Source organism: Eretmochelys imbricata, chromosome 1 (genome assembly GCF_965152235.1).
Source record: "Eretmochelys imbricata isolate rEreImb1 chromosome 1, rEreImb1.hap1, whole genome shotgun sequence".
Classification (NCBI taxonomy): Eukaryota; Metazoa; Chordata; order Testudines; family Cheloniidae; genus Eretmochelys; species Eretmochelys imbricata.
Window position 1 is genome coordinate 331,662,924 of NC_135572.1, and position 23,293 is coordinate 331,686,216.

The 23,293-nt window shown below is 54.7% G+C and overlaps 1 protein-coding gene across 1 annotated transcript in view; it reads left to right on the top strand.

Annotated features, from left to right (window-relative positions):
* Positions 1-23,293, top strand: part of LAMB4 (laminin subunit beta 4) — a 90,166-nt gene that overhangs the window by 7,231 nt on the left and 59,642 nt on the right. The window contains exons 3-4 of the mRNA XM_077806884.1: positions 19,630-19,765; positions 22,047-22,120. Coding sequence (XP_077663010.1) covers positions 19,630-19,765; positions 22,047-22,120 — 210 coding nt within the window. The remainder of the gene's footprint in view (positions 1-19,629; positions 19,766-22,046; positions 22,121-23,293) is intronic.

Here is a 23,293-nt window from a genome sequence, read left to right on the forward strand (position 1 = left end):
GTTATTATTTTGCATAGAAGATAAGAGCCTACTACTGCTATCACCTAATGGGATTATTCCTTCAAATCAAAGAGTGGAGGCCTGTGCTTTGGGGGCTTGACTCTTGTGACAGGGTCAGGCCAGATGGCTATAGGAGAGTAATTTTTTTTTTGAAGCAAAAGATATTTTTATTTGCATAACACACTTACAAAGTAAAAACAGCAGCATATGCAATGTGTAACACAGCAACCTATCACAATTGTTTTCTCATTAGCTTCAGGGGAGGGAAGAGTTCAAGCTTGCCTGGGCCTAGAGTGGGGGGCTTCCTCAACTCTCGTGGTCTTCCACCCTTCCGAGTTACTTGGTGGCCCAGAGCGAGGGGACTTCATCGACTCTCGTGGTCTTCCACCCCCTCGAGTTACCTGGCGCCACGCCCGAGCATCACCAACAATTCCCTCCTCTGAAAGCACCCGACAAGAGGGGCAGGCTGTGGAGTGGACAATCTGGGGGGGGGGCACGTGCACCCATGTGTGAAAGGACCCCTCTAGGGTGGTGGTGTCCGCAGCAGCAATGGCTGGGGCTGGGGTCCCTTACTCTCTCCCCCAATCAAAGGGTCAGACAAAGGGACCCGGACGTGGACACCAAGCAGAGAACCTCGGACAGCGTCCACCACTCCTTAAAAGCATCAAGGGAGTCGGTGGACGCCGCCCAGAGGAACTCCGCCCAGATACATGAATGGACCGAGGATTGTAAAACGGCTCCACAGTCACAGGAAACTCCATCGGCCAACCTCCTCTCTCTGGTTTTATAGATGGCCGTTTTAGCCAGGGCCAGGAGGAGGTTAACTAGGAGATCCCGCAACTTTGTGAGGCCACAGATGGGGAGTGCATAAATAAAAAGGTGAGGGGAAAAATGCAACCAAAAACATAATAGGAGATTTGTGAGGAGCTGGAACAGGGGCTGCAGCCTGGCGCACTCCAAATATATGTGCGCCAGGGTTTCCCTCACACCACAAAAGGGACAAGTATCTGGGATGGGGGTGAACCACGCCAACTACATGCCCGTGCTCACAGCTCCGTGAAGGAGCCGCCAACTGATGTCCCCAACGGGCCTCGGAACCAAGGTAGAATATAGGCTGGCCCACCGGGGCTGCTCACCCTCCAAAGGTGACAGAAGGTCTCGCCACTTTGTGTCGGGGCAGGACACTAGGGTGAGGGCGTGAAGGTTGTGGAGCGCGATGTTTCCTTGGCTCGGTTTAGAAGCGTACCGGCTGCAGTTCATGCAGCCGGCTCGCAGTGAAGGGGTGGGGGGGTAGATTGGATCTGCGGGGCAGGGGTCCAATTAAAAAGTCCAGAGGGCCTGGGGTAGAGGGTGGGCGGGGCGTGTCCTTGAGCAGGACCTGGTCAAGGTAAGCTCGAGCAGCGGGCGGCAAAGCGGCCTTCACCTCCTGAAGTACGTGCCGGGGGGGTACAAGGTCTGGAGAGCCCCATACGCCGGGCGAGCGTCAGGGGATCCAGCCAGTCTCCCCAGTCGTAGTCCAGGAGGTCTCCGACTCTCATGACTTCTGCCAGGATCAAGCTCTGGCGCATCGAGCGGGACTCCGCCACCTGCACACGGAGCTGGGGGTTGTGTAGCAGGGGCTCCGCGAGGAGATCTACTCCCTCGGTGGCCACCATGGACCTGGTCGCTAAAAACAGTTTCCAAGTCCGGAGGAGGTCCTGGTAGAAGACTGGCAGCCCGAAGAGGTCTTGTGGAAGACCTCCCGGATGGAGATAAAAGAGCTGCCGGTCATATCAGAGCCCTCGGATGCAGCGCAGGATGGCGTGTGCCAGTGAGCTCCACGCCGAACTGCCTGCACCATAGAGGAGCCTCTGTAGGGCCTGGAAGCGGAAGACACGGACCTGAGTGTGTAGACACTTCAGGCCCTGTCCTCCTTCCCTCAGGGGTAGATGAAGAACCCCTACAGGGGCCCAGTGTGTTCCTGACCAAAAGAACCCCAGAATCGATGTCCAGAGGTTGGTCAGGAAACCCGGAGCTGGGATCAGGGTGTTGAGCCGGTACCAAAGCATGGACAGGACTAGTTGATTAAGCACCAGCGCTCTCCCTCAGAGGGAGAGCCATCGGAGTAGTCCCGTCCATTTCCGGAGCTGCTCTATCACCCTGCCCCTAAATTTTCCCAGTTCTCCGGTGGAGAGGGATGCATGGCAGAAAGGTAAATACCGAGGTAGAGCAGCGGACCCGCGCTCCACCAGATGGTCTGAAGCGCAGGTGGGAGGGAGCTCGCCTGCCGCCAGTCTCCTACCGCCAAGCCAGAGCTCTTGACCCAGTTGACCCGGGTGGAGGAGGCTGCCGAATAGATGGCCTGGCAAGCCTCCACCCGCGCCAAGTCGCCGGGGTCCTGGATCACAAGGAGCATGTCATCGGCGTATGCCAACAGGACCAGCCACAGCTCTGGCTCCCGCAGCACCAACCCTGTCAACCTCCTGCGGAGGAGAAAGAGGAAGGGCTCGATCGCCAGAGCGTACAGCTGGCTCGAGAGGGGGCACCCCTGCCGTACTCCTCGCCCGAAGCTGACGGGTTCAGTCAGGGTCCAGTTGAGCTTAACCAGACACTCTGCGGAGGCGTACAGCACCCGGAGAAAACCCACAAACTGGGGTCCAAAGCCAAACGCCTGCAGAGTGCTCAGGAGGTACCCGTGGTCCACCTTATCAAATGCCTTCTCCTGTTCTAGGGACAGGAGGACAAACGACAGACCGTCTCTACGCCCGAGTTCCAAAAGGTCCCGAACCAGAAATAGGTTATCAAAGATACTGCGGTCTGGGATGGTGTAGGTCTGGTCTGGGTGGATCACGTCCGCCAGCATAGACCCTAGCTGCAGCGAGATTGCTTTTGCTATGATTTTGTAGTCCGTGCTGAGGAGTGAGATGGGACGCCAATTTCGTAAATCACGGAGGTCCCCCTTCTTCAGCAATAAGGCGAGCACAGCTCGCCTGCACGAGAGAGGGAGGACCCCGCTCTGCAGAGACTCGGCCCAGATGGTGACTAGATCTGGGCCGAGGACGTCCCAAAACACACGGTAGAACTCCACAGTCAGCCCGTCCATGCCTGGAGACTTATTGGTGGGCATATGACGGAGGGCTTCCGAGAACTCGGCCAGAGCGAGAGGCAACTCTAGCTGGTCTTGGTCGCTCGCGCTGACCGTAGGGAGCTCCACCCAAAGCACTCTGCAAGCACTAGGGTCGGTCGGATCCGGGGAGAAAAGACTTGCGTAGAAGGCTCGGGCCCTCCCGCACATCTCTGCCGGTTCCGTGAGGGGGGTGCCGTCTTCTGCCAGGAGGCAGGTGACGTGTTTCTTGGCCCCCCTTGTTTTCTCCAGGGCATAGAAGAAGCGGGAGCTGTGATCCATCTGCTGAAGGAGGCGGATGCGGGATCGAACAAAGGCGCCCCTGGCCCGATGGTCCTCGAGGGCCTGGAGTTCCTTCCGCTTCTCCCAGCACGCTCTGCAGAGGAGCGGGTCTTCGGGGCTGGTGGCCAGATGCCTCTCCAGCTCTAAGACCTCCCGTTCCAACTGCTCTATCGCCGCATTTCTCTGTTGGCTGGTGCCCCGAGTGTAGTCGCGGCAGAAAAGCCGGACGCGCACCTTCCCCAGGTCCCACCATTGCCGCGCCGAGGGAAAGGCATGCCGCTGCCCTCACCGGGCCAGCCAGAATTCCCAGAAGGACATCACGATGCCCTCATCCTCCAACAGGCTGTTGTTAAAATGCCAATAGGCCGGCCCTGGCCTCTCCGCACAGAGGGAGGCTGTCACGGTGGCTAGGTGATGGTCAGAAAATGGGGCCAGCCGAATGCTGGAGGAATGGGCTCGTGAGAGATGGAAGCGTGATAGATAAATGCGATCCAACCGGAAGTGGCTCGACCGATGGGCTTCCACCCGGACAAAGGTGAACATGGAAGTGTCATCCGAGTGGTGGTCATGCCTGATGTCCACTAGGGAGTGATGTTCAACTATCTCCCGGAGTGTGTCCGTGGTGGCCGGGCACTGCTCAGTCCCTGAGCGGTCTCGCTTCTTGAGAGTGGTATTAAAATCCCCTCCCAGGACCAGGCACTCGTGAGAACCTAAGGTGCCGAGGAAGGCGGACGCCTGCTGATAGAATTGCAGCCGCTCCGGGCCCGATGTTGGGGCATAGACGTTAACGAGGTTAACCATGAGCCCCTCTATACGGACCTGGAGATGCAGCAGGCAACCCTGCATGGCCTCGGCAACCCCTAGCACCTCGGGCCGTAGGTTGGGGGAGAACAGGGTCACCACTCCAGCTTGCCGAATCGTGGAATGGTTAAAGTAGACCCTGTCCGGAGGAAAAAAATCCCCCCATCGCTGGAGAGCAAGCTGTTGCGGGAGCCATGGACATCCTCTAAAAACTTCCGCAGCTCTCCTCGCAGCTCATGGGGAGGTGGGGTTATGGTTTCCCAGTTGTTCCCCGGTGGGGCCCTTGGTGCAGCCCTGTGGTCCACTAAAACGGACAAGCAGGGTGCGGACCCCCCACGGGGTGCCTGATGGGCTGGAGCTTCTAGGCCCACCTCAAGCTCTGGGGCGATAGGGGGCAGTGGAGGGAAAATAGCAGCCCCAATGGGTCGGGGCAGGAGAACGCAAAGGCCGCTCCCTGGGGGTCATCGGTTGGAAAAGGGAAGGAGACAGCCCCGGGGGTGGCGATAACATCGCAGGAGGTAGACTGGATAGGGGTAGGGGCAGGGGCAGGGCAGAGGCATGATTCTGGGTTTCGGGAGGCAAGCAGCTGGATGGTGGCGCCTCCTGATCAGGGTCAAGGGTTAAGAGGGTGGGGAGGGAGCTCTCAGTGACACTGGGCACGCTCTCTGTGGTGGATTTAGCGGCCACAGCATCAGGAGGTGGATTATCTTCTGTTGGGCCCCCGCCCAGGAAGGAAATCAATTGCTCCGCACCAATGGGGGGTGCCCCGGCGGCCCCTTGCCCCGGCCGCATGGCGTTGGCTGTCACCTGGGCAGGCTCGGTCGTCGTCAGCGGGGTGCCCTCAACAGCCGGGTCAATGGAGGAGTCCAGGGGCTCCTCAGAAATGGGAGCAGAAACAGCAGTTAGGGGGAGGGAGCATGGGGAAAAGAGGGGTGGAGTGAAGTCGCCCAAATCGAGGTTTTCTGGCAAAAGGTCGTCCTCCCCCTGGGTGACCGGGGTCAGATCTAGGGCCTCGATCTCCTCGAACATGGAGGAGAGGACACTTTCCGTCGCCCCGGGGTTCTCCCCGCTGGCACCTGCCATGATGGTTGCCTCGGGGTTCACGGGGGCTTTGGGTAGTGTTGGGACAGAAGGGGCTTCCTCAAGGGTCTCGGAGGGGAGGGTCTCCCTTGGAGGGGAAACACTACCTTCCAGTGCTACCACGTCTTCCCTGGCTGACACTGGTGGATGGGACGCACTTGTGGGCAAAGCGGAAGGTTCGGCATTGGTGCCCCCCTTCCTGGTCTTCGGGGGGCCTCTGCCTTGGGTAGATGAGGCGGAGCTCGAGCCTTCCGCTTGCCTCACTTCCCCTGGACTAGGGCCCAGCCCTCCATGGCATCATCTGGGGGCTGGTTAGCAGGGGTCGTATCAGGGGGTAAAGACGATGGCTCAGGGGCTTGGTGGAGGGACAGTGGGGTGGCATAAGGGAGGGAGGATTCTCCCTGGGGCAGGCTTTCTCCCATGCCTGGTGGTATCTCTGCCACACCCTCCTCCATAGGCCCCGCCAGATTGTCAGCAGCGAGGGCGGGGTTCTCCCTCTCATCTGGGCGTTGTAGGGGAGGTGCCCCTTGGGCCTGAGCGGGAGAAGTGGTGGTCCAAAGAGGAGGGGGGGCGGGTTCGGGTATTGGAAGGCCAAGGGCGTTGGCAATGATGGGGCCGATGTCCTGCCGGGTCTTGGGGATCCCAGGTGCTCATCCTTTCTGGGCTAAGGGGCAGTCCCTCCAGACATGCCCTGACGCCCGGCAGAGGTAGCACCAGGCTTCCCCCATGGAGAAATACACCCGGTAATGGGCCCCCTCGTGGGGGACTAGGAAGGACCCCTCGAGCGCCTCTCCATCACGCGCCGCCGATGGCAGTAGAAGCTGCACTTGCCGGCGGAAGGAAAAGATGTGACAGAGGGTGGGGTCCTTGCAGCCCAACAGGAGAGGGCTGATGACAGAATCAGGTTTCCCCAGGGTGGAAAGGGTGGGTAACAGGGCAGCATCGGGGAGAAAAGGAGGGACAGAGGTCAGGACCAGGTGGACGCCCAGGTCCTCCAGCAGCTCTAGGGGGACAAACACTCTGCCCCACCGCCAGGCCCCTCTCCACCACCTCCTGGGCGGCAGCCTCTGATGCTAAGAAGAAGACGACCTTCCCATACATTTTGGAGGCCACCACAATGGCCGAGGGCCCCACCACCCTTGCCAACGCCCGCAAGTAGGTCTCCATGTGGGGCGAGGTGGGCACCAGGAGGCATCGGACACCATGCTTCCTTGTCATGGTGGGGAAGGGGCCCCGGCCGCTGTTCATGGAGGCGAAGGCGGTGGACAGGAGAGATGATGAGGCAGCAGGTGGGGGGGCTGCCGCCACCCGGGCATACATCCTGGGGGGTGAGGGAGGGACACCTGCAGAGCCGGTGGAGAGGGCAGTGGGGAGGGATGCCGTGGTCGATGGCGGGGCCACAGCAGTGGGGGTGGCCCCTGCCACGGAGGGCCTGGTGGTTTTAGCGGGGCCCTTCCCCTTCTTCTTGCCCTGGCCTTTCCCGCCGGCTGGGGGGCTCTCCTAGAGTCTGGGGAGGTGGTGGGCATAGCAGCGGCGGAGGTCACCCTGGTGTCCTCCATTGCCAATGCCCCAGCGGGGGCGGTGGCAGGTGGTTAACTGGAGTTGGGGTCAGGTAAAAAGGGACAGACTGTGGGATGGGCAATTCGAGGGGGGGCACATGAACCACCGTACGCTTCTCCAGAGAGTCCTGTTTGGTTGGCTGGTGCTTCTGGCCCACATGGTGGAATCAGGGCGAGCAGCTAAGTCCAGAGGCAGATGTTAAACAGCCAGCAATGACGATGGAGGGGGCAGTGATGAGGATAGTAGTGTGTGGGAGGGGGGAGACACAGATGGATCGGGGGGCAGCTCCGTGCCACATCCCCTGTGTCCCTACAAACACAGTCACGACACAGTCAAGGCCTCCCCCCACACAAGAGCACAGTTTGAAAGTTACTCAGTCTTGGGCCCCCTCCACGGCGATTTGTAGATTCCCCGGGAGGTGTTCCTCCGGTAGACGGCTGTTTCCCTTCCTTGTCCGGGCTTTTGTTTTCGCAGCTCCAACATTCCAGGGATGCCGGAGCAGGTGATAAGAAATTCTCTCAGCCGGAGATGGGTCCACAAACAAACAGCAAGCAGCTGGGTCTGGGGGCTGGGTCCTTCCACTCCCCCCTTCCGGGGAGCGTGTCAGCAGGCCCCCCCCTCTATCGGGGGGGGGTTCAGCTGGAGCAGCAGCAGCGTCCGAGGGCGGGCGGGCGGGGTGGGGGGGCCTAACAGCCGGCCGGCAGCTGGCCAGCACTTTAGCAACAGCAGAGAAAGAAAAAAAAAACAACAAAAGAAAAGAAAGGGGGAGAGCATCTGGCCCAGTCGGGGGGGGGGGAGCCGAAGCAGGGGCAAAAAGCAAGAAAAGCCCAGGCCAGAGGGCAGCAGTAGGAGAGCAGGCTATGTAGGTCCCTTTTCCCTGGGTAAGGTAACAGGGAAGGTGTTTTTTTTGTTTTTTTTTTTAAACAGAAAAGAAGTTTATTTGTAACACTTACAAGAATTACCAAAGGAAACAAAACAACTATGCAACAAAACAATGCAAACAGAAGGTATAACACAGCAGCTTTCAGGAGGGAGAAGTGTTCAGGCTAGCCTGGCCCCAGAGCGGGGGGGCTTCCTCGACACTCGTGGTCTTCCAACCTCCTGAGTTACCTGGTGGCCTAGAGTGGGGGGGCTTCCTCGACACTTGTGGTCTTCCACCCCCTCGAGTTACCTAGTGCCGCGCCCAGTGTCACCGATCCTCCCTCTCCTGAGAGTGCCCGGCAAGATGGGCACGGCTGCGGGGTGGGCGGTTTAGGGGTGGGGGGGGTAAACACTCATGTATTATAGGACCCCTCTTAGATGACAGGAATGATGGTATCCACAGCGGCAACGGCTGGGGCTGGCGTCTCTCCCTCACATTACAAAAAGGGCAAGTATCCGGAATGGGGGTAAACCGTGTCAGAAACACGCCCGTGCTCACAGCTCCGTGAAGGAGCCGCCAACTGATGTCTCCGACGGGCCTCGGGAGCAAGGTGGAATACAGGCTGGCCCATCGAGGTTGCTCACCCTCCAAAGGTGGCAGGAGTTCCCGCCACTTTGTATTGGGGCGGGGCACCAGGGTGTGGGCATGAAGGGTGTGAAGCGTGACTGTGTATAAATATTTCTGTGGTGCTATTTGAAAACTGACCGGCTGCAGTTCATGCAGCTGGCTTGCAGTGAAAGGGTGAGGGGTTTGTTGGGATCGGCAGGGTAGGGGCCCAATGGAGAGGTCCGGCGGGCTTGGGGTAGAGGATGGGTGGGGTGCGCCCTCGCGCAAGGCTCAGTTGACATAAGCCCGAGCAGCGGGGCTCAGAGCGGCCTTCACCTCCTGAAGCACGCGCCGGGGGGTACGAGGGCTGGAGAGCCCCATGCGCCGAGCGAGCGTCAGGGGATCCAGCCAGTCTCTCCAGTCGTAGTCCAGGAGGTCTCCGACCCTCGTGACTTCTGCCAGGACCAACCTCTGGCACACCGGGCGAGACTCCGCCGCCTGCACATGGAGTTGGGGATTGTGCAGCAGGGGCTCCGTGAGGAGATCTGCTCCCACGGTGGCCGCCACGGACCTGGTCATTTGAAACAGTTTCCAGGTCCAGAGGAGGTCCTGGTAGAAGACCGGCAGCCCGGAGAGGTCTCGTGGAAAACCTCTCGGACAGAGATAAAAGAGCTGCCGGTCATATCGGAGCCCTTGGAAGCGGCGCAGGAAGGCGTGCGCCAGTATGCTCCACGCCGAACTACTTGCGCTATAAAAGAGCCTCTGCAGGGCCTGGAGGCGGAAAACGCGGACCTGAGTGTACAGACACTTCAGGCCCTGCCCTCCTTCCTTCAGGGGTAAATGAAAAACTCCAACAGGGGCCCAGTGCATTCCTGACCAGAAAAACTCTAGAATCAATCTCCAGAGGTGGGTCAGGAAACCCGGGGCCGGGGCCAGGGTGTTGAGCCGGTACCAGAGTGCGAACAGGACTAGTTGGTTAAGCACCAGTGCTCTCCCTCGGAGGGAGAGACATCAGAGTAGCCTCGTCCATTTCCGGATCCGCTCTATCACCCCGTCCTCTAAATTTTGCCAGTTCTCTGGCGGGGAAGGGTGCGTGGCAGAAAGGTAAACGCCGAGATAGAGCAGTGGACCCGCACTCCACCGGATGGTCTGAAGCGCGGGTGGGAGGGAGCTTACCTGCCGCCAGTCCCCCACCGCCAAGTCAGAGCTCTTGACCCAGTTGACTTGGGCGGAGGAGGCTGCCGAATAGATGGCCTGGCATGCCTCCACTCGCGCCAAGTCGCCCGGGTCCTGGACCACGAGGAGTACATCATCGGCGTACGCCGACAGGACCAGCCGCAGCTCCCGCTCCCACAGCACCAACCCTGTCATCCTCCTGCGGAGGAGACAGAGGAAAGGCTCGATCGCCAGAGCGTACAACTGGCCCGAGAGGGGGCACCCCTGCCGCACTCCTCGCCCGAAGCTGACCGGTTCAGTCAGGGTCCAGTTGAGCCTAACCAAACACTCCATGGAGGCATACAGCACCCGGAGAAAACTCACAAACTGAGGGCCAAATCCAAACGCCTGCAGAGTACTCAGGAGGTACCCATGGTCTACTCTATCGAACGCCTTCTCCTGATCAAGAGACAGGAGGGCGAACGACAGACCATCTCTCCGCCCGAGTTCCAAAAGGTCTCGGACTAGAAATAGGTTGTCAAAAATGCTGCGACCTGGGACAGTATAGGTCTGGTCTGGGTGGATCACGTCCGCCATCACGGACCCTAGCCGCAGCGAGATTGCTTTCGCTACGATTTTGTAATCCGTGCTTAGGAGTGAGATGGGACGCCAGTTTCGTAAATCGCGGAGGTCCCCCTTCTTCGTCAATAAGGCGAGCACCGCTCACCTGCACGACAGAGGGAGGACCCCGCTCTGCAAGGACTCAGCCCAGACAGTGACTAGGTCTGGGCCGAGGATGTCCGAGAACGCGCAGTAAAACTCCACGGTCAGCCCGTCCATGCCCGGAGATTTATTGGTGGGCATGCGACTGAGGGCTTCCGAGAACTCGGCCAGGGTGAGAAGCAGCTCTAGTCGGTCTCGGTCTCCCACGCTGACAGTGGGGAGTTCCTCCCAGAGCACCCCGCAAGCGCCAGGATCGGTCGGATCCGGGGAGAAAAGGCTTGTGTAGAAGTCACGGGCCCTCCCACACATCTCCTCCGGATCCGTGAGGGGGGTGCCGTCTTCCACAAGAAGGCAGGTGATGTGTTTCTTGGCCTCCCTCGTTTTCTCCAGGGCATAGAAGAAGCGGGAGCCGCGGTCCATCTCCCGAAGGAGGCGGATGCGGGACCGAACGAAGGCACCTCGGGCCCGGTGGTCCTCGAGGGCCCGGAGCTCCTCCTGCTTCTCCCGGCACACTCCGCAGAGGAACGGGTCCTCGGGGTTGGCGGCCAGGCGCCTCTCCATCTCTAAGACCTCCCGTTCCAACTGCTCTATTGCCGCATTTCTTCGTCGGCTGGTACCCCGAGTGTAGTCACGGCAGAAGAGCTTGGCGTGCACCTTCCCGAGATCCCACCATCGCCGCACCAAGGGAAAGGCACGCCACTGCTCTCGCCAGGCCAGCCAAAACTCCCAGAAGGACGTCACGAAGCTCTCGTCCTCCAACAGGCTGTTGTTAAAGTGTCAATAGGCCGGCCCCAGTCTCTCTGCACGGAGGGAGACCATTATGGTGACTAAATGATGGTCGGAGAATGGGACCGGCCGAATGGCGGAGTGGGCCTGTGAAAGATGGAAACGGGATAAGTAAATACGGTCCAACCGAGAGTGGTGTGACCGATGGGCCTCCACCCGGACAAAAGTGAACGTGGAAGTGTCATCTGGGTGATGGTCACGCCAGACGTCCACTAGGGAGTGATGTTCAACTATCCCTTGAAGAATATTCGTGGCGGCCGGGCTCGGCTCGGCCCCTGAACGGTCCCGTTCCTCGAGGGTGGTGTTAAAGTCCCCTCCCAGGACCAGGCACTCGTGTGAATCTAGGGTGCCGAGAAAGTCGGACACCCGCTGATAGAATTGTGGCCGCCTTGAGCTCATTTGCGGGGCATAGATGTTAACAAGATTGACCACGAGCCCCTCCATACGGACTCGAAGGTGCAGCAGGTGGCCCGGCACAGCCTCAGTGACCCCTAGCACCTCGGGCCATAGGTTGGGGGAGAACAGGGTCGCCACTCCAGCTTGCCAAGTCGTGAAGTGGCTAAAGTATACCCCGTCCCCCCACTCCAGCCGCCACCTGTCCTCGGCGGTGGGGTCCGTATGGGTCTCCTGCAGGAAAACTACAGAGTACCCGAAGGTAAGAGAGCACCTGGGACCTGCGGAGAGCCATCCTACAGCCCCTGGTATTCAGGGTTGCAATAATAAGAGGCGTCATGCGGAGGGCTGGGGGGGTGGGGGTTTCTTGTTGGTGGGGGTGTTCATGGCCCCCGGCGGGTTGCACAGCAACCCGTGACCCATCCCGTGGATGAGTAGATCGTTTCGGAAGCCGCGGGCTCGCTTGTAGGCCGCAGCACCGCGCCTTCCTTGCCCCCTGCCCTCCTGTATAAGGGCCCTTGTGGCCTGGAGGATTTGGTCAAAGTCCCCCCATAGCTGAAGAGCCAGCTGTACCCTATTGTGGGCACCACGGGTGTGTTCTAGGAACTTCCGTAGTGCATGCCGCAGCTCATGGGGGGTGGGGTTACGATTTCCGGGGTATTCCCTGGTGGGGCTCTTAATGCAACCTCGTGGTCCTCTAAGGCGGGTAGGCAGGGTGCGGACCACCGACGGGGCGTCTGACAGGCTGGGGTTATTAAATTCATTTCACGCCTTGGGGTGGAAGGGGATGGCAGGGAAAAAATTGCAACTCCTAATGGGTCGCGACTAGAAAGTGCAAAGACTGCTCCCTGGGGGGAATCTGCGAAGGGCGGGAAGAAAATAACCCCAGGGGTGGCATTAGCATTGCAGGAGGAGGGGAATTGGGCAGGGATGGGGTGGGGGCAGGGGCAGGGGTAAGGCTCTGGGCTTCAGGAGGCAAGCAGCTAAAGGAAAGTGCCTCCTGAGCAGAGTCAAGGGTTAAGGGGTAAGGGAGGGGGCTCCCAGTAATGCTAGGCGCTGGCTCCGTGGTGGTCTTGGTGGCCATGGCATCAGGTGGTGGACTACCTTCTGCAGGGTGCTCACCCGGGAAGGCAATTAGGGGGAGGGAGCATGGGGAAAGGAGGGCTGGGGTGAGGTTGCCCAGCTCGAGGCCAGCCGGCAGTAAATCATCCTCTCCTTCGGTGACCGGGGTCAAATCTAGGGCCTCAATCTCCGCTTACACAGAGGAGAGGCCAGCTCCTGCTACCCCAGGGGCCTCTCCTCTAGGGCCCGCCTCAATGGTCGCCTTGGGGTTCGCGGGGAGTTCGGGTGGTATCCGGGCAGAAGGGGCGTCCTCAGGAGTCTCGGAGGGGAGGGTCTCCTGTGGAGGGGGGATTCTGCCCTCCAATGCCAGTCTGTCTTCCCCTCCCGACACCAGCGGATGGATCTCACTCGTGGCCGTAGCGGGAGGTTCAATATCAGTGCCTCCTTTCCTGGTCTTCCAGGGGGCTTCCGCGTCGGATGGATGCAGCGGAGCTCGAGCCTTCTGCTTGCCTTGCTTCCCCTGGACTAGGGTCCAGCCCTCCATAGTGTCGTTTGGGGGTTGGTTAGCAGGGGTCGTGTCGGGGGGGGGGCGGAGGCGATGGTTCAGATGTTCGGGGGGGTAGCGGTGAGGCAGCATGAGGGGCGGGGGGTTCTCCTTGGGGCGGGCCCTCTCCTATACCCGGTAATATCCTTGCCACACCCTCCTCCATAGGCTCTGCTGGATTGGTAATAGCAAGGGTGGGACTCCCTTGCTCGCCCGGGCGTTGTGGAGAAGGTATCTCTTGGGCCCGGACAAGAGCAGCGATAGGTCGAGTACGAGGAGGGTTCGTTTCAGGTGCCGGGCAGCCAGGGGCGTCGGCAACGACGGGGCCAATGTCCTGCCGGGTCTCGGGGGTCTCGGGCCAAAGGGCAGTCTCTGCGGACATGCCCCGCTGAGCGGCAGAGGTAGCATCGGGCCTCTCCGGTGGAGTAAAAGACCCGATAGCAGGCTCCCTGGTAGGGGACTAGGAAGGACCCCTCGAGCGCCTCTCCGTCACGCGCCCCTGCCGGCGGTAGAAGCTGCACTTGCCGGCGGAACGAAAGGACGTGACGGAGGGTGGGGTACTTGCAGCCCAACGGGAGAGGGCTGATGACAGAGACAAGTTTCCCCAGGGTGGAGAGAGCGGGTAACAGGGCAACATTGGGTAAAAAGGGAGGAACGGAGGTGGGACGAGGCGAACGCCCAGGTCTTCTAGTGGCTCTAGGGGGACAAACACCCCCCCCACCGCCAGGCCCCTCTCCACCGCCTCCTGAGCGGCAGCCTCCAAAGCTAAGAAAAAAACAACCTTCCCATACATCTTGGAGGCCGCTACAATAGCCGTGGGTCCTACCACCTTCTCCAACGCCTGCACGTATGTTTCCACGTGGGGCGAGGCAGGCACCAGGAGGCAACGGACACTGTGCCTCCTGGTCAAGGCGGGGAAAGGGCCCCGGCCGCTGGTGATGGTAGCGGAGGCGGGGGGGGGGGCGAGATGACGAGGTGGCAGGCAGGGGGGAGCCCGTCACCGCCCAGGCATACGTCCTGGGGGGAGGGACAGTCGCAGAGCTGGTGGAGGGAAACGCAGGGAGGGGCGCCACGGTCGATGACGAGGCCACAGCTGTGGGGGCAGCCCCTGCCATGGAGGGCCTAGTGGTTTTAGCGGGGCCCTTTCCGTTCTTCCCGCCCTGGCCTTTCTGGCCAGCTGGGAGGGGTTTCCTAGAATCTGGGGGGGCGGTAGGCACAGCAGCAGCAGTAATCACCCCGGTGCCTCCTGCTGCCGGTGCCCCAGCGGGGGGGGGGGTGGCGGCAAGTATTTTAACAATAGTGGTGGGGGAGGGGGACCTTGGGGGTCGGGCGGGGGGGAGGTGGGGGAGGGACAACTGATTTTGTTAGAGGGGCCTCACCCCTCTCATTCCCCGCCATTGTGAGCAGGGAGAGACGGGGAGACACCGGAAGGAGGAGGAGGGAGGGGGAAGCAGATTAACCACTCCTCCCTGCTGGGCTGCAGGCGGGGGGGGGGGAATGCCGAAGGGGTTGGACTGGGAGGGGGGGGAAACAAAATCGGGGTCCGGTAATAGGGGCAAGCTGTGGGATAAGCAATCCGGGGGGCGGGGTGCAGACCCACACACGTTTGTCCAAAGAGTCTCGGTTGGTCGGCTGTTATGTCCGGTCCGAAAGGCAAAGTTCAAAGCGAACAGCTGGATCCGAAGGTAGATGGCAGGTTGCCAGCAGGGATGGACGGCGGGGGGGCTGTGACAGTTGTAGTAATGGTGGGGGGGAGCACCGATGGATCGGGGCACAGCTCCGTGCCACACCCCCTGTGCCGCCACAAATGCAAGTAAACCACAGTCAAACTCCCCCCCACAAGAGTATAATTCAGAAAATTACTCAGTCTTATGGCCCCCTTCACGATGATGTGTAGCTTCCCTGGGTTATTTCTCCTGTCTTCTGAAATCTTCTTCTCCAGCTGTGTTGGCTGTGTTCCAAGGCTTCCGGCATGCTGAGAATGTTGTAAAGATAAGAAGTAAAATCCGAACTGCCAGCAAAACGGCTGGGTCTGGGGGTTTCCACTCCCCCCTTCGGACAGCAAAATCGGCAATCTTCCCCCCCCTCCTCCGGGGGGTTCAGCTGAGGCAAATAGCTGCGCCCAAAAGCAGGCGTGGGGGGGGGCGGGTGCTGGCGGCAAGCTGGAGGCCGACCAGCACATAAACGGCAAGAAGAAAAAGCAACAAAAAATCAAACCAAAACAAAAAGCGTCTGGCCCAGTCGGAGGGGGGAAACTAAGGCAGATTAAAAAAGTAAGAAAAATCCAGGCCAGGGGGCTTTAGAAAAGAATAGAAAGCAGAGAGCTGAGGAGCAAGCAAAGGATGTTCCATTTCCCAACAGAGAAGATTTTTTTTTTTTAAACAGAAAAGAAGTTTATTGGTAACACTTACAAGAATTACCAAAGGAAACAAAACAGCTATGCAAAAAAACAACGCAAACAGAAGGTATAACACAGTAGCTTTCAGGAGGGAGAAGTGTTCAGGCTAGCCTGGGCCCAGGGCGGGGGGGCTTCCTCGACACTCGTGGTCTTCCACCCTCCTGAGTTACCTGGTGGCCTAGAGCGGGGGGGCTTCCTCGACACTCGTGGTCTTCCACCCCCTCGAGTTACCTAGTGCCGCGCCCAGTGTCACCGATCCTCCCTCTCCTGAGAGTGCCTGGCAAGATGGGCATGGCTGCGGGGTGGGCGGTTTAGGGGTGGGGGGGGTAGACACCCATGTATTATAGGACCCCTCCTAGATGACAGGAATGATGGTATCCACAGCGGCAACGGCTGGAGCTGGCGTCTCTCGCTCTTCCCCTCAATCAAAGGGTCAGATGGAGGGAACCGGACGGGGTCACCGAGCAGAGAACCCCGGACAGCGCCCACCGCTCCTCGAAAGCATCAAGGGAGTCAGTGGACGCCGCCCAGAGGAACTCCGCCCAGATACGTGAATGTACTGAGGATCGGAAAAAGGCCCTACAATCGCAGGACGTTTCATGGGCCAACCTCCTCTCTCTAGTTTTATAAATGGCTGTTTTAGCCAAGGCTAGGAGGCGGTTGACCAGGAGATCCCGCGATTTTGTGGGGCCACAGATGGGAAGTGTGTAGATAAAAAGGTGAGGGGAGAAATGAAGCCAGAAGCGCAATAGAATATTTCTGCCAACAGAGAAGGCTTTTTTTTTTTATTTCTATGCATAAATTTTATTTTGTATTTATAACAAATATAAAAAAGCAAACTTCAGAAGTTGTACATGTATAGTGTGAAAGGTTCGGGCCAGATGTCTACAGGAGAGTGATAGAAGGCAGATATATTAGCCCCAGGTTAAGTAGGTCCCTTTTCCCTGGGTAAGGTAAGAGGGAAGGTATAGATAAAAAGGTGAGGGGAGAAATGAAGCCAGAAGCGCAATAGAATATTTGTGCCAACAGAGAAGGTTCTAGAACAATCAGGAACCTTCTGGAGACAATTAAGACAGGCTGATTAGAACACCTGCAGCCAATCAAGAAGCTGCTAGAATCAATTAAGGCAGGCTAATCAGTGCACCTGGGTTTTAAAAAGGAGCTCACTTCAGTTTGTGGTGTGCGTGTGAGGAGTTGGGAGCAAGAGGCACTAGGAGCTGAGAGTGAGGACTGTTGGAGGACTGAGGAGTACAAGCATTATCAGACACCAGGAGGAAGGTCCTATGGTGAGGATAAAGAAGGTGTTGGGAGGAGGCCATGGGGAAGTAGCCCAGGGAGTTGTAGCTGTCACACAGCTGTTCCAGGAGGCACTCTAGACAGCTGCATTCCACAGGGCCCTGGGCTGGAACCCAAGTACAGGACAGGCCTGGGTTCCCCCCAGATCCTCCCAACTCCTGGTCAGACACAGGAGTCATCGACCTGAACTGTGAATTCAGAAAAACGGCCAAGCTGAGGGCTGCCGTGAAGCTCCAAGGCGAGCAAATCCGCCAATAAGTGCAAGACCCAAAAAGGTAGCGCAGGAACTTTGTCACACTCTATAAGGGTTGAGCACTCTAGCCCCAATGCAGCAAAGAACTTCAGTGTATGCATAATATAATGTATGTGAATAGTCCCACTGGAGTTAATGAAACTACTCACATGCTTAAAATAACTACTTTGTTGGATCAAGGCCAGCATTTTTACCGATGAGTCCTGCATTCTTTTCCCACTGACCCATGTCAAGGGTTCTTACAACAGAAAAGCTGTTGTTGTAAATATTTGTGATTAGTGAACATGATACAACTGAGCAGCTGGGTTCTGCTGTTACCTCAAGTTAGAATCTGTCTCCAAGAAAGCTACACAAATGAGAACACGCAGGTGAATGTTGTTTTACATTAGATTTTTTTGATGATATTTCTGCTTATTATTATATTTTATTTCTGAGAACATAACACTCATTTTTTTCAGTTAATGTTAACATTTGTATTTGATTAACAAAGATATTACCGCAGGTGAACAGCAGAAAGTTACTAATTCCCATATCGCTAATCCATTAGCCCCATAATTTCTAACCCTGTTATCATATTGCTTCAGAGGGAGGGGTAATCACAGCCGTGGAAACGGATGTTGATTACATTTCCCCTATGCATAGACAGCTACCTTGGACAGGGAGTAGAGGGGAGTGGGGAAGAACCAAGGCTTGGACAATCCCCAACCCCCTGGCCCTCTCAAATCTCTTCTTAAAACCCATTTTGTCCCCAGAATCATTGCTACCATGTTGTACTCACCAACAATCTCCCCACACCCTCATTTGCTGAAACCAGTATCTCATCTGTTGTTTCCTATAAGGTTTTCTCCCCTTAATTGTTAATTCTATGGAGCAAAGAATATTTTGTAAAGTGGTCAGGTACACTGACAGTGCTCTATAAATAGTTAGTACTAATAACCTCTGTGTCTCAGTTTCTTCATCTGTAAAATGAAGATACTAATATTTCCATACACAGGCTGTTGTGAGGTTCAGTTTGAGGCCATCAAATGGAAGATGCAAAGTACTCAGTACCCTTATTAATAACATAAGGAAGGGCAGATGAATAAAGATTGTTACTGCAATTAGAATACATTGTTTCAGCGATAGCATTTTGGGATTGCATGCTCAGTGTGTGTTCTCTGATTTTGTGTGCACAATTGGCAGCTTGCTGAAACACCGTTGGAAATAATGTTCAGATACTCTGGATTTTCATTAGAACAGGAACAGAGGGAAGAGAATAAGCCCCAGTCCAAGAGAGATTTATGCAAGTGATTAACTTAGGCACTTTAAGAAATCCCATTGAAGGCTTGATATGAACACTTTATTGAAAATTCTGCTTGATATTTATGTTTAGAAAGAGAGCACTGCATATATTTTAGTCCTGTTTATAAAGTGTGACTGTGTGTTTCTAAACTGCATGCTTATGTAAAATATCTGATTTAAAATATTCTTCTACTTAGTATGTATAAAAATTTAACAAGGAAAAGAAGAAAATGTGCTATTGGAGAAGGTGTAAAACTGCAAGTTTCATAAATTAATGTAACCTGGCAGATCTTGCTATGTAAGACAAGCATATGCTTGTCAAGTAGGGAGCAAAAATCTTCTACCAGGCAAGGTCAAAGAAAGTGAAGTCAGTATCATATTATACATGTCCATACACACTTGAGGCTGGGTGATCTCCACCTCTACTAAGCATTTTTGTAGCTTTAGCTTTCTATAAAAATAGCATTTTAAAATTAAGTGTGTGGGATATTTTTTCTATTTATATATGCACACATTCAGGGTCAGACACACTGTAGTAATGGTCGCATATAATATAAATTCGTTAGTGTTTACACTCCATGAAATAATTATACATGTTACATACATATGTGTATATATTTTGTAAAATATTTACTAATTCCCTGGGGATTATACACTTTAAAAACACGCAAACACTTTATATACAACATAAGTGAGAAGAACACCCAGCCTTCCACAGGTAGGATAAAGAAAAAGGATCATCTGGCCTCCTCCTGAGGTTGCTAGCCAGCTTCATGTTGACATAAATGTGTTACTTGTATTTGGTGTCTTAATAGCAATGTGCAGCCAAGGATGAATCTGTTAGAATCAGCTGTTCAGATATCTGTTTGTGAACTAATTTAATTTTTAAGAACAGTTTAATAGGTTCTGCTTCCAAGAGTCTCTCCAGCCCTACGAGCACAAATCCTTCCCCAGTCCCCACTCCATAATCTCATTATTCTCTCTCTCACACTGCAGGTGCGGAAAAACTTTTATGCACCAGCAACAAAAGAGATAAGTTTTTAATTTTCTAATAAAGTTCCTGCTCGGCAATTCCCTGCCCATGAAACAAGCTCCTCCTGACACCAGTACCAAATACCATCCTAAATTAATTCACCTTTTCCTTTTAAGCTCCCCCTCCTCAGAAAGAGCTGGGGGAAACAGGTATTCTTCTAGCATGCCCAGATGGTCCCCATATTTGGGCTCTAGCTAACCAATGCCCCCATCCTACAGTAGGCACATGAGACAGCCCACTGAGCTCAATGAGACTACTCATATGTAAAGTTAAGTCTGTGCATGAGTGTTTGCAGGATCAGGTCCCAAGAGACAGGTCCCAATCCTGCAAACACTGAGGCATGTGCTAATCTACTGGACAATGGGGACAGAGAGTGCACTGATAGCTTGTCTTGCTTATTCTGTTTTTCAGGGTGAACAGAAATGCTTCCTTTGTGATTCCAGATACCCATATAATCCCTATACCCATCCCAACAGTCACCCAATTGAAAATGTTCTCACAACTTTTGAGCCAGACCGGAAAAAGAAGTGGTGGCAGTCAGAAAACGGTAGGTTACAGTCAAGTAATGTTTCTCAACTTGGCTAGTTTAGCTTATTCTACTCAATATGTGTAATCATCACTTTATGAAACTATAAGACAATATGGCAGGAGTTCTCAACCATTTTCTTTCTGAGCCCCCCTTCCCTTCCTCCGCCAACATGCTTTGTGCCCTGGGCAGATCCCTTCTAAAGCCAGCCCTGCTTTGTGGACCCTCTGAAACCAGCTTATGGCTCCCCAGGGGCTGCGGAGCCACAGTTGAGAACCACTGCTAATGCCACATCATGGTTTGCCATGTCATAATGCCTGAGCACGAGCATGATATTCATGCCAATTCCCAGCCTTTTATGCCCAAATCTAAATTCCTCCTCCGCATAATATTGGGGTGCACTTATTCTATAACCTAGAGTATCCGTACATATTAATACCAATTAGCTCATTCTCAGACCTACCACTTCTTGTCCAAACTGGTTTATGGTGGTTACTTCCACGTTCCTGCTGTGTTCCCTGGGTCGCCGTCTACCATTAAGTTACGACTCTTACTCTGAGGCCTGTTATTAGTGCAAGGCCTTGTGGAAGTAGTTATGCTAACGGCTATGTTTTAGCTGAGAAAAGGGCAGGTCTAAGACAGTAACCCCTGGTCATAAATTCTGCACTCTCATATGGAAGGATAAACAAGTAAACACAAAGAATACAGTACACCAAAGAATTCTGCTAGAAGACAGTTTTTGAGAAGGCTTTAGCAATCTGGTTACTAGACAGTTGGACCACAAAAACTTATAGGAATGATTAAGAAATGAATGATGTGGCTTGTTAATATTAAGAGGTGTGATTGTGGATCCCAGATATACCACATATTGATGAGGGGTAGATATTAATATGTTATGGCCACAGAAGATGATCAAATATGGTTGGGTTTTCAAAAAATTAAACAAAGAGATATAAAAGATCCGGTCTAGTTTCCTAATTTTGAGGTTCATCAGTTTCCCAAGACAGTGTAAACTGAATCCCTCCCTTCGGATGGGCTGCGCTTACTTTTCCTTCCCATCTTTGTTTTGAATGGTCCTCACAATGTAAGATTGTAAGTATGAAAATGCAGGAAACTGCTTTACTGTACTGATCTTATTTTTATACTTGTGCAGACGGATTTTTCTCTTATTTCAATTATATTTGTCTACATTCACTAAAAATTCTGTGTCTGCTTCACCAAATTTTATCTTCTTAATTAACTCCAAGTAGCCACCTGAAAAAGAACATGTTATCAGTGACAAATGTATGTTAATTTTAATAATTAATACAGTGGCATCACAAACAGGATTGGTGAAGCACACAACAGAGACCCTGTGGCAGGGACGGTGGGGGGGTCCTTGTGGGGGATATAGCTACCCCAACATTTGCCTTAGCCCTCCGCTGTAGTCACCCCATAACAGCTCCCGCTCTCCAGTCACCCAGCTCTCAAGGCAGAGCAGAGAGAGTGGTGGCTGCTGGCCAGGTGTCCAGCTAAGAGACTCAAAAACTCAGAAGTAGAAGAAACAGCAGAATAATGCTAACCAGTGGTTCTCAACCTTATTCTTTCCAAGCCCCCCCCACCCCGCCCAACATGCTATAAAAACTCCAGGGCTTGGGGAGGGGGCTCAGGACTTCTGCCCAAGGGGTGCTGAGCTCCTGCCCCATGGGTTGTCATGGCTTGAGGGTTTAGCTCTGGGGGCGGAGGGGCTCGGAGCTTCTGCCCCACAGGGCAGGGGGACTCAGGGCTTCGGGCTTCAGCCCTGCAGCTGGGGGGGCTCGGGGCTTCTGCCATGGGGTACCAGGGCTTGGGGCTCCAAGCTTTCTGCCCTGGGCCCCAGCCAGTCTAAATCCAGCCCTGCTTCATGGACCCCCTGAAACCAGCTCACGGATCCCCTGGTTGGGAACTGCTGCAATACAGTACATTCTCTTTCTCTCTGATTTATAATGTTGGAGCAAAGATTTACAATGATTTAGATCTGTTCATTTGTAACTACACAGGATTTCAGAAGCATTTGAAAAAATAAATAACTTATCTATAGAGAAATTGTAAGCACGATACCTTGAATCAACTTATCTTCAACAGCTGAACCAAAGGAACTATAGCAGGATTGAATTACCTACCACAGAAATATATGTTTTCATATAACCTCTACTTTTAATTTAAATCTGTTTTTTGTGACATAACCTACAGCTCCATAAACCACAATGGCAGGCTGTGTACCCATAGGAAAGACAACTAATTTTACATCATTGATCTTCACTGTTTTTTAATTCCTTTTCAGGCATTGACCATGTTAGCATTAGACTGGACCTAGAAACCTTATTCCAGTTCAGCCATCTTATACTGACTTTTAAGGTACGCTGTTTAGATATTTTACTTGAGCCTTCACATAGCTTTATGTAAAGAACATCATGGTTGCAAAGTCAAGTACTCAAAAGTTAGAAATGACAGAATTAAGGTTGCCTGTGCAACATAAATTTGGCCCCTATGCAGGGGTAAAAGTAAGTTAGAGGACTTACTGGTACGCCAGAGTCCTGAGCAGGGGGCGTGGCCTCAACCAGAAGAGGCGTGGCCTTAACTAGAAGAGGCAGGGCCTTAAATCCCCCGGCCCTTTAAATCTTGATTTAAAGGGCCAGGGCTCCAGCTGTGGTAGTGGCGGCTGGGAGCCCGGGGCCCTTTAAATCACTGCTGAGCTACCAGCTGCAGAGGCGGCTGGGAACCCCGGGGCTCGGGGGTGATTTAAAGGGCCCAGAGCTCCAGCTGCTGCTACCACAGCAGAGCCCCGGGCCCTTTAAATCACTGAGGAGCCCGGGGAGCTCCCGGCTGCCACTGCTACCCCAGGGCTGTGGGCTCTGGCAGAGCTTTAAAGGGCCTGGGGCTCTGCTGTGGTAGCGGCTGCCCGAGCCCTTTAAATCCCTGCCAGAGCCCTGCTGCCCGAGCCCTAGGGTAGCGGCGGCCAGGCTCCGTCGGGGATTTAAAGGGCCAGGGCGGTAGCGGCGGCTGGCACTCTGGGGCCCTTTAAATCCACGCCAGAGCCCCGCCGCCGCTACCCCAGGGCTTTAAATTGCCCTCTGGGAATGCCGGTCCCGGTACGGCGCACAGGCTCTTACCAGTACGCCGTACCGGGGCGTACTGGCTTCCTTTCACCTCTGCCCCTATGTGTGTATGCTTTATGTTATAGTCTTTAATTACATGGTCAGGTACTATTTTTCCCAAAGCACCCCTTCTTGGTTCTCTTAAAATTGCTTATTCACCATTGTTCCCAGTTTTGGGTAGTACTAGTGATTCATTTTTCTTGAGAGAACTCAGTTGATGAACTGATGATGATGTTTCTTATGTGCTTCAGTTCATACTTAATCACTCTATTTCAGAAAAGCAAGTATCCCAGATAGTTGACTGGGGAATTAATCCTGCAAACCTGCATGCTTGGAATTGTCATTAGCTGTTATTGGAGTTCCATGTGCAGAGGGCTTGTAGGTTCAGACCTTAGGGCTTATGAAAGCAACATAAATTAAACCAGAAAAGGCA